This window comes from Urocitellus parryii, chromosome 3 (genome assembly GCF_045843805.1).
Source record: "Urocitellus parryii isolate mUroPar1 chromosome 3, mUroPar1.hap1, whole genome shotgun sequence".
Lineage (NCBI taxonomy): Eukaryota > Metazoa > Chordata > Mammalia > Rodentia > Sciuridae > Urocitellus > Urocitellus parryii.
Window position 1 is genome coordinate 42,108,260 of NC_135533.1, and position 12,104 is coordinate 42,120,363.

At 31.0% G+C, this 12,104-nt stretch overlaps 1 protein-coding gene across 1 annotated transcript in view; it reads left to right on the forward strand.

Annotated features, from left to right (window-relative positions):
• Positions 1 to 12,104, forward strand: part of Capza2 (capping actin protein of muscle Z-line subunit alpha 2) — a 40,565-nt gene that overhangs the window by 12,055 nt on the left and 16,406 nt on the right. Inside the window, exons 2-4 of the mRNA XM_026410299.2 lie at positions 5,017 to 5,080; positions 8,239 to 8,290; positions 11,399 to 11,462. Of these exons, the coding sequence (XP_026266084.1) occupies positions 5,017 to 5,080; positions 8,239 to 8,290; positions 11,399 to 11,462 (180 nt within the window). The remainder of the gene's footprint in view (positions 1 to 5,016; positions 5,081 to 8,238; positions 8,291 to 11,398; positions 11,463 to 12,104) is intronic.

A 12,104-nucleotide genomic window follows, 5' to 3' on the forward strand; every position in this document is an offset into this window, starting at 1 on the left:
AAAAGTGATAGGATCATATTTTGATTAACCAGAACTCAGACAATTAGAATCCTGTTATCCAAATTTGCTTGACTTGGTTTTAAAGAGACAATGGCTCATTGAGAATTACAGCAGTATCTAAATAACCCTACTAGAATTTTTGTGCATAAATATGAATTATTCATTACTTACTGAGGTAACTGATGAAAGTTTTTAAATAAGTTTTGAAAAAGAGAAATAGAATATTAACTTGCTTTCACATTACTTACATTGATATTTTCTTAGTGTTCATCAAGACCTCTACTAAATACTGTGATAGCGTCTGTCTGTCTCTTTCTCTCTCTCTCTTTTTTTTTTTCTTTTTGGTAACGAGGATTGAACCTGGGGCTACTGAACCATTGAGCCACATCCCCAGCCCTAGTTTGTTATTTAGAGACAGGGTCTTACTTAGTTGCTTAGTGCGTCACCATTGCTGAGACTGGCTTTGAATTCATGATCCTCCTGTCTCAGCCTCCCGAGCCGCTGGGATTGCAGGTGTGTGCCACCACGCCCAGCTCTAGATCTCTTCTTCATTCTGCTCATATAATTGAAATAGAATTTACTTGAGGAAGAAACATTCTAGATTTGCTACCTGAATGATGACCATTAAATTCTTTAGATGGTTTTCAGAAAGATTTTTCGAAATTTATTAAACTGTAGTAAGGGCTGGGGGTATAGTTCAGTTGATAAGAGTTTTTGCCTAGCATGCACAAGGCCTTGGGTTCAATCCCCAGCACCATCAAAAAAAAAAAAAAAAAGTAATGTGCTTTTCATATTCCTGACTGAAAAAAAAGTAACACATTTTGAAAATAGTGCTGAATATATGAGTTTTTTTTTAATCAAATGGGGGAGAACAGGTTATTTTAACAAATTTGTACTAGAATGTTTTATTTGTCCACATGTTTAAAGTTAGAAAAAAGAAAGTTTTTTAAAATATTTACTTTTTAGTTTTAGGTGGATACAGTATCTTTCTTTTATTTTAATATGGCACTGAGGATCGAACCCAGTGCCTCACATGTGCTAGGCTAGCATTCTACTACTTGAGCCACAACCCCAGCCCTAAAGTTAGCAAAATTTAAGGAGAAAACCTACACAGCTTCTGAAGAAAAAAATGTTTTCCCTAATCTCTAAATACATTATTGTTTAGGGCATTATTTTATATAACTACAGGACAGTTATTAAACTTTTGAGAATTTAAACATTTAGACAGTACTATTATATAAATCTACAGATCCTATTATCACTGTAATTACTAATGTTTTCTTTTTCTTCCTTTCATTTTCTTTTCCCCTCTCCTCCTCCTCTTTTGATATAGAACTCAAACCAGAATCTAATTGAATTTTGTGTATTGTCTCTCGTCTTTAATCTGGAGCAGTTTTTCAGCATTGTTTTTCTTTTGTGACCTTAACTCTTTTGAAGAGTTCAGACTAGTTATTTTGTAGACTGCCCCTCATTTTGATTTGTTTGATGTTTCCTGATTAGATTCAGTCTATGAATTTTCTGCAGGAGTTTCACAGAATTGATGGGTTCTCTGTGTATCTCAGAAAGCAAATAATGTCTGTTTTTCTTATTATTATTGATTCCTTTGATTACTTTGTAAAGGTGTGGTTGCAGTACACCTCAATATAAAATTAGTATTTATTCCTTTGTAGTTAACACATTGAAAGATGCTTACAAACCATGTAAATATCCTGTTGTAGTTTTATAATTTTGCCTACAAATTTGGCATCCATTGATTTTGGCCTACCAGAATTACTAAGGTGGTTGGTTACTCAAAGTGATTTTCTTATTCATACATTCCTTCTACAATTGTTAATTGGCATTCTGCTGTAATGAAGAGCCTTCTATTTCCCCTATTTGCTCATTTATTTTATTAGGTCAGTATTGACTCACAGATTCTTATTTTATTCTATACATTACTTTTACTATCACTGATTTGTTGCATGAATTGTAGAATGCTCTTTTTTGTTGTTGTTTTAAAATTTAGTAAGAAAAATCACCCCCAAAAAGTTTGAGTAATAACTTTTGTAATACTTTAGTGTAACCTCAGACATCTGATGGGCAAAAATTATTTTTTTCTTAGTGCTCATATGGTTTACTAATATTTATGATATTACTTTGAATATATCTTTTATTTCCAAAATACTTTATTATCACTTGTGGTCTATGCTATTCCACAAAAAGTGCTATCTAAAATGAGTTTATTGAAGGCATACCCCCATTGTAAGTTGAGAAGTATTTGTAATATTGTTTATTTGAAATTATTATAAAAATGGAATCCTATACTATGACTACATTACCTTTTGAGATTGGTTTATTTCACTCAGCACAATGCTTTTGAGATTCATTCCAGTTGTTGCAAGTATTAATAGTTCCCTGTTATTATTAAGTAGTATTCTGTTGTGTAGATGTACCAGTAAATTGGTACATTTACCCATTTTATGGATATTTGGATTATAAAATGTTTCTAGTTTGGAGCAATTATGAATAAATTTTTGCATGAATGTGAGCTTTCAATTCTGTAGGGAAGATACTTTGTCGCCAGCTTCTGGGCTGGCAACTAAAAACCACACAGAGAAATACCTTTTTGGGGGTTCAGGGACAGCTCTGAGACCTCAGGTTTCAGCTCCCATGCTAGAAGGAGAGGGGAGTAAGGGAGACAAGAGGCAAGAGAGAGAGAGAGAGCACACCTGAAACCACCATATTGGAGAGAAGCCATTCATAGAATATCCCACCCAAATAAGGCAAGGGATTGGGTTTTGGAGGGTGGAGTCTTGCTTGGTGATGTCTTATGGTCAGCAGGTTGATTAACATTTGGAAAGCCACACCCATCTCAGGTGCTGTGTGGGATAACAGGCAGAGCAAGAGGAAAGGCACACATGTGTCGCACAGACCCCAAAGCATGTAATGCTAGACCAGTCCCCTCATATGCTCAAATGCGCCCAGCTCACACACACAGCCCATGACTTGCAACAATACTTGGAGTGGGATTGATCATTGTGTCTTATGGTATGTGCTTACCTTTGTAAGAAATATCTAAAGTGTTTTCTACACTGGTTGTACAATTTTGCCTTTCCTTAGTAATGTATTGAGTTCCATTTGGTTTTCATCCTCATCAGCACTTGTTGTTATCACTTTTTTTTTTTTTAATTTTAGCCATTCTCTTTTGTATGTAGTGGTAGTTCATGATTTCATTATTCATTTACCTAATGACAAATGATATTGAGCATGTTTTTGGTACACTTATCTGTCTTACGTATATCTTCTTTGGTAGAGAATTTTTTCAAGTCTTTTGCTTATTATTTTCGAACTGTTAAGTCTTAAGAGTACTTTACGTGTTTTGAATTAATTCCTTTTATATGATATGTAATTGGCTGATAACCACTTGGAGTATCCTTTATCTGAAATGTTTGGGGGCCAGAAGTGTTTTAATTTCTTTCTTTTCCTTTTCTTTCCTTCTATACTTTTTGGATTTGGGGATATTTGCATTAACTTTAATGATTAAACATCCCTAATCAGAAATACCAAAATCTAAAATTCTTGGACATCATGTCAGCATTTGAAAAATTTCAAATTTTCATATATATTTTATATAAAATATATATTTAAGTTGCAAGATTACCCTTAATTTCCTGGGATAAACCCCATTTGATTATGTAATAATCATCATGTAGTATCGTGTAGTAATTATCCATGATGGATTACCATTTTATATAACATTTATATTATTATACATATATATGTATAAAATAACTATTTTATATAAAATACAAAATTTTTTCAGATTTTCAGATTAAGAATGCTGTACCTATACTTTTTTTTTTCAATTTGCAGCTTGTTTTTTCATTCTTTTAATAGTGCAAGTCCTTGACAGAGCAAAAGTTTTTAATTTTAGTGAATTCTTGCTTATCAATTTTTTTAATAAACCACAATTTTGGCATTATGTCTAAAATTTTTTTACTAAGATTATTAGATCACTAAGATTTTTTCAGGTTGTACTTTTTTCATTTATCTTAGTTCTGTTTTACATTTAAAACTATGATCCACTTAAAGTTAATTTTTGTATAAAGTGTGAAGTTTAGGTTGAGGTTTTTTCTTCTGCTCACGAATATCTAATTATCCCAATATCATTTGTTGAAAATATGTCCTTCCTCCAGTAAATTGCTTTTCTACCTTTATCAGCAATCATTTCACTGCGTATAGATATATATATTTTTGGACTTTGAATTCTTTTCTGTTAATTGTCTCTCCTTTCATTAAACCCAAACTATCTTGATGCTTGTATTGTGGTTCTCAGTTTTGTTCTTTTTCAAAATTGTTTTGACTATTCTAGTTGCCTTGATTTTACTCCTTCACAGTCTTTATATAATAAGCTCCTTCACTAAACGGTAATGTTGGCATGTCCTTTAACATCTCAGAAGCATTTTCGTTAAGTTTTAAACTCTTTGTCAAAATTGGCTTTATTCTTTTAAAATAGGCCTGTCAGTACACCTGTTGAAATTTTTTCTTATTTATCTTTGAACTAGAATTTCCTGAGAACTAGTCAGGTCTCATATTAAACTTTTTGTTAAACCTTCTTCCCTGATTTCTCTCCATATTTTCATGAATTTGTGATTTTATAGATCCATAGGTATGTTAGATTTCTTTAGCATACATAATGCACATTTCTTCACACATAAAGATTTTCTTGTTTTTTTTCACTTTAGTTTAAAAAGAAATAAAATTAACTGTAAGAAAATGTTTATCTGTTGACATCTTTTAATCAATCCTTAACTTCATTGAATTATTTTATTTACATTCAGCCTATGTTGTGGTTATATTAGATAATTAAAACGGTAATAGGAAATTACTTTTAAAGTGTTTGGGTGGAGAAGTATCACTGTGAAAATTTTCTTATCATTTTCATTAAAACTTTAAAGTTGTATAATTTTGTATGATTTTGGGTCATTTAGCAGAGATGTGTGCTATGGTATATTTATATCTTCACTTTTATTTTAGGTACGTATAGCAGCGAAATTCATCATTCATGCCCCTCCTGGAGAATTTAATGAAGTTTTTAATGGTGAGTGTTTAATTTGTAACATTAAGTTTTGATATATGAAAAAAAGCGCTCTGTTTTTCTATCTTTTTTAAGCATAATCACCAAAATAAGCTAAAGATAGCATGGGAAAGTCTGTTTTCTGATTTACAATGAAGTTTTGTTAATTTGAATTTTTTAATGGCTAGATATAATGTACATATCATATATATGATAATTCTGTTTGAACATATTAACCCTTTTTAAAGGATAAAATAAACTTTATACTAGTTACTGAGTAGAATATAACCTTATTCTGGGAAAGGAACATCTTTTTTGGTAAATTGTTTTAAGTAGAACTATAAACACACACAATAAATGTTCATTGAATAGATCATTTAAAGAAGAAAGACAATAGAATTTTTCATTTTAACTGTTTTTTAAATTATGGAGTACAGTTTTGTATTTCTTTTTGAGAAAAACCTATTAGCAATACAAACAGCCAGTAAAAAGGTGGGGAAGCCATTTTCATCATGCATAGAAGATGGTAGCACATGTCAAAAGTTTTGTTATTTTAATTGTATATTATACATCATTTCACAGTATCCCTTTCTTTAGACTTCATTAGCAAACATTTTCATAATTATTTACCTATGGATCACAAGTTTAAAATTCTAGATAATCTTCTGGTTGCTATACAGACTTTGATAGCAGCTGCTCTTTAGCAGTAAGAATGACAAGATTGTAAGAATCACCAGAATAATGGCCTACAGAGAGCTCCTTGCAAAACTTTTTTTTTCTTTTTTTTTTTTTTTTTTTTTTTGCGGTGCTAGGGATCAAATCCAGGCTTTGTGTGGGCTTGGCAAATGCTGAACCACTGAGGCACATCCCCAGCCCACAAAACTTTACTTACACAGTTAAAAGAGAAAGTTGCAGCAAGTATTATAAATATGCTATTATTCCTACTTTATATAAATGCTTTCTACATACGCTTTATATATATTTTGGCCTTTTCACCATGTCTTAAAGGTGAATTTACACATGGCTTTTGAGCTACATTTTTAAACAGTCTGCTCCTGAGTTAAAGTTATAGGCTACATTTGAACCTAAGCAGAAGAGAGACTTCAGTAGATAATGGTGAACCTGTACTGAAGTCAGTAGCTCACAAACTCCCCTATAGTTCAGAGTCAAGAATAAATTATAATTTTAAGAAAGATTTGTCAAATACTGTTCTTATCTTGAATTAAAGACCCTACATATTTTTTAATCAGGAAGGTCCTAAAAGAACTTATGAGTTCTGAGAATTACTTTTCTAAGCCTCATTTGAAATTGACATTGAATTGATACGTCTGTGTTGAGTTCCCATAAATTTAGGCATTTAGGATGAGGCATTAAATAGGTCTAGAGTGGAGAGTGAGCTGTGAAGTAGAAGTAAGATATGGAATTATCTAATAAATTTTAACTTAGGGGATATTTTAAAGTTAAAAAGAAATTAGGGGCTGGGGATGTGGCTCAAGCGGTAGCGTGCTCGCCTGGCATGCGTGCGGCCCGGGTTCGATCCTCAGCACCACATACAAAGATATTGTGTCGGCCAAAAACTAAAAAGTAAATAAATATTAGAAAATTTAAAAAAAAAAAGAAATTAAATATTTGAAGGAGAAATCTTGTATCAGTTTGTTTATTTTCATTGAAAATGTGGAATCAGAATGATTCCAAGAGAAGCAAACAATTTTAGAATTATGAAGTAATAAATATCAGTTCAGTTCCAAAATGCTATTTCCTTAGGCTGGTTACGTTAGAATAAGAGAAAGATAGATTTCTAGTCTTCTTTCATTCTTAAAAACTGATTGGTAGGTCTGGGCTTGGGCTCCAAAATCTTTATTTTATTATTTATTTTGACTATTTTTTTAAAGCCTCTACCCACTACCCTGTGGTTCCAATGGGTAGCCTGGCTTAGAATTATAGCCTAATTCCTTCCTTAAGAGTAAAATTTTATTTTATTTGAATTCTTGTTAGGTTTTCCTTTTTTCTATACTCTCCTCATTAAAAACATGCTCTTTTTTTTTTTTTTCAAAGTACAACTAACTGGATTGAATAGATTCTACTTTTAAATTATTTTCCCACTAAAACTAGAAAAGACATAACTATCATGAGATATCACTGTTGTAAAGTATTATATTTAAAATATTGAACATAAAATCATATTTAATAGAACTTCTCAGTTTGCTTTTTGGGATAAAAATATACATAATTGTCAATGTCTATATTTTAAATTTTTTATGCAGCATCTTAATGGCTGCCCAGTTTTACAATGTGTATAACTATAGCCTGTTCATCTTTTATTTAACCAGTTTCTTAATGTGAAATATGTTATTTCTTTGTATTTTCATTTAATGAAAAAATTAAGATACATTGTTTTATGTACTTTAAAATAGCAACTATGTAAGAGCCAAGTACTTGAGAAAAATAATGAAAGAAAATATACCAAGGCTAGACTAGAAGGCTTTTTGTTTTTGGTGAAACCGTATGATTTTTCTTTCATGTTTTATGAAGTGCTTGGATTTTCCTAATAAAAATATTATTTTTGAATTTATATTTTAATGATTAAAAGCCAAATGTCTATGTAATAATAGTTGAGTCTAAAATTAGGACTGACTTAAGAATCAGTTAAAGGGAAATCTAATGATTTGACTTACTAGTCAAAGAAAATATAATTATTCATTTGTTCCTTGAACATTAGCTATAAAAGAACAGAAATATCTGCATCTAGACTCTGGTCACAAACTGTTACTTAATCACTTTTGTTTTTTTAATACAGAAAATTTATTTGAAAATGATTGTTGTGTTGTCAAGTTAAGAGGCATAATCCTGTCTTTTCTGCAGATCTTATCACACCACTTTTCTGGTGTAGCTTATCTCTACTTTAGTTCTTTGATAATACGTTCCAAACTTCCTGTATCAACTATTAAAAGAGTACAAAATTGCATGTATTTCTATTTAATTCCTTCTTCTATTTCCTAAGAAAAATGTTTTATTTTGTTAAAATACCATGGTGTGTATTTTGTGAATATTTTTGGTCATTAAGTGATATTTGATCTTGCTTTCTATTGGTGGGGTGTTAACACATAACTAAAATTATCTGCATTTCTTATAGTTTTCAAACAAAACATAATAATATAAAAAACATAATGTTTGTTTTATAGATGTTCGGTTACTGCTTAATAATGATAATCTTCTCAGGGAAGGAGCAGCCCAGTAAGTATTTCATATTATATTATCATAACTAAAGTGACTTGGAGAAAGAAAAGATGTTTTAAAAGTGATTTGTAAGCACTAATCCCTGACATAGGTGTTTGTACATCAAGTTCAAACATGTGCAATATGTATGTACTAGACTCTAGGAGAAATATTTTTGATCACAAAGGGACTTTTGAGACTCAACTATAATATAAAATTCTGTATTTATGGTATGTTTGGCCATTGGTCTTATATAAATCATTTGGTACTACATTTTGACATTTGCAAAATTTGGTAAATTATTTTTGAAATGGTAATTGCCTTAATTTTTATGTATATTTAATTTTATTATATGTTTGACCCTAGTAGATTTCTATATCTATGAGGTTTGGGAGTTTATTTTATTCATCTATAAATACTGAAAATAGTCTCTAACACATAAATGTTTACTGAATTTTTGCATGATTCAAAGAAGTGGGCAATTCGAATCCTAATGGTGTCATCTTTGGACTTCATCTCTTTTAATCTTTTTTTTCCTTTTCCCTCTCTTTATCTTTTTGTGAAGGAAGGAAACAAGGCTGTTATTCTTTAGAGTGATTCTAACAGGACATCTTTACTAAAGGGCACAAACTCTCTGTGATTCAAAGTAAAATTAGACTTACTACTGTCAAATCTAGAACACTTTGAAACACCCTGAAATAGCCTTTTATTCAAAGACAAAAGAATGTCAGACTTCACTGTGATGATAAGATAAATAAGCCTTTTAGAGATTTTTTCCAGAGTCAGATATGTCTAATAACAGTCCAAGTTAAATAAAATATAATAATAGAGGCATATCAAAAGCTTATAGAGATAAAGAAATTTTTAAAGTTTTATTTAAAGATGTTTTAAAATAAGATTTTAATATTAAATAAGGGAAATGGTATAGCTAAGCTGAGGGAAAGTATCAGATGTGATCTGATGAATAATAGCAAAGGATGTAAACTATAGGAAGAGCTGGGAGACCTTTGTTGTCTCTATGTCTAGTAGAATGCTTAGCACATAGTAATAAGACCTCAGTAAATATTTGCATGGTTGTAGGGGCCACTAAGTGAATGATGAATGGGTACATGGAGTTTTCTCAACAGAGAGACTTTGGAAGTCATCTAGTCTAAGGTAATGATAATTGCTGTTATAGATGATGGAGCCCATTTTAGCTAATGGTAGGATTGGAACAAAACCCAGAAATTCTATTAGATTAGTGAGTACATTTTGCATTGTAGCATAATTGTCATAATTTAATTTGCTTTATGCGTGTAAGATATAATTCTACTTATTTCATATTCATTATTTCTAATACTAGTTTCCCTTTTCTTCCTTTACCCACTCCCCCCAAGTTAGAGGTGGATGGAATTTGATGTTATGGGCAGTAATTAATAATTGCTTGGCTACGTTGAGGCAATTCTTAGGAAAATTACAGATTTACAGAATTAAGAAAATAAGAGGTGAACAGCTTCCTTCTCCCTCCTTCTCCATGCACTTATATATTTACCCCCATCTTTTTTCGACATGAAATATCAGGTATTTGATAGTTACTAATTTAATGCTGGGTTGCTATTTTTATATTTACTAGTCTCTTTGTTAACTTATCAGTAGTGCTTTGCTCAGTTAAACAGTTCTTTCTAGGGGAGGCTTAAGAGCTAATACAGTGAATAATTGGCTAAAAAACTTTTGAGAGGCATTCATAAATTTTAAAATTCTCAATATGTTAGATTTAATGGAATAAATATAATCTTTTTTGGCGGGGGTAGGGGGATTCTGGGGATTGAACCCAGAGACTTGTGCATGCTAGGCAAGCATTCTACCAACTGAGCTATATCCCCAAGCCCTCAAAATAAGTATGATCTTTATATCATTTTTTGGATAATTTTTCATACTATTAAGTTTTTCCTATGTGTGACAAAATTATCTGATAATGTATTATTCTTTCTTTGTATGAGAATAGAGATAGAGACTTTAATGTTGAATTCAGCTGGTCACCATTTCCTTGCTCATACTCTGCACTTCTAACATGGACGTCTGGGAAAACCTAACTGCTCTTTCCAGCTGTAGTTGCTCTGCTGCCCAATTCATCATACACACTACTGCCAGATTAATCTTCAGAAGTACTTCTGTGTTTTTCTTTCTCAAAAAATTTCTGTGATGCTGCTTTGCCTCCCAAATAATCATTCCATCATCCATTCAAGGCACTTCAGTTTAGTAAATGTCACTGAAGGCCTGCTCTGTGCCTAGTGCTCTGAGCTTGGTGTTTTCTGTGGTGTTAAAAATCCTATGATGTTGAACCTGATTGGCTTCTAGCCATTTTGCTCATACTGGTCCCACTAATTGAAATACTCTTTTCTTACCCATCCCTCCAACATCTACAAAATGGGACAGACCCAATTATTTCAAGCCCATTTGTCAGTATCACATCCACTGTGACATTGTCCCAATTGTCTTCTTACTCTTGTGTTAACAGAATGTTAAAATTACACACACGATTTTACAGAGCATTATTGGTAATTCTCTTATGGTACTTTCTACTTTGTGTTACCAGTATGTTCATCCGTTTTCTCTCTTATTTAATTGAAAACCCTTTGCTGATTTTCACAATCTGTAGTTCGTTTCCTGTTTTTTTAAATATATACAGTACTTAAATAAGTAGCTATGTATTTTATAGATAGCTAATCTTTACTTTCAGGATTTTGAATGAAAAGGCCAGTTATACTTTCTGATGTAATTTTTAAAAATATTTTTTTAGTTGTAGATGGACATAATATATTTATTTATTCATTTATTTTTATGTGGTGCTGAGGATCTAACCCAGTGCCTCACATGTGCAAGACAAGCACTCTATCACTGAGCTACAATCCCAGACCCCTGATATAATTTTATGTTGCTAACATTGGAAGCTGGATAGCAGTTTTTAAAATAGCTGTATCTATGATATATGTCTAGTTAGTTAATATTTATAATAGAGAATTATAATTGTATTAATCTTGCCATGTACAGTGTAGTAGAATTTTATTGACAGGTGACTTGTTTAACTATCATTTTAAGAAGCATTAGATACGTAATTTTAAATAATTGGCCCTTTTTGTTTTTTAGTGCATTTGCACAGTATAACTTGGACCAGTTTACTCCAGTAAAAATTGAAGGTTATGAAGATCAGGTATGTTTAATATAAACATAGAATCTGGCTAATCCTTGTTTGGTTTAAACAACTCCAGGGACATGTGAGAGTTATAAAGTGGTGTATGCTTAAAGATAAAATAAAATATTCATTTTAATCATAGGCACTTATTGACAAAATAATTTAAAATTAACTTCTGTTTTTTTTGAGACTAATATTAGCACAGTTCCTTTTAGAAATACTTAGTTGTAATGCATTTAAGATTTTAGAAAATAATTGTTTTAAATCTACTTTCTTGTTTTTATAGAAAAAAAAATCAATCCTTTATTAATCCAAAATCTAGAATATGTATTAATAAGATTTATGTCATAATTTGGTTGCTCTAGAAATCTACAGTTCTTCATGTGAGTAATTTAGCATTTAGTAATTATTAAATGTTTTTATTTGAAAATGCAAGTTAGAATTAAGTTAAGAAAAGCCACAAAAGGTCACTAGTTTTTTCTTTAGAATTACTAATAATTTAGTAATGATTATAGTGTTGAATCATGTCATGCCTATGTGAAATACAATTTATATAAAACCTTATGAGGAAGGAAATGATAGAATATAAGGTAAGCGGTTAAGAAGGAAGATAAAAGAAAGCCCTTAAGTGGCTAATTATGTCAGAGTTTGTGTTTGATA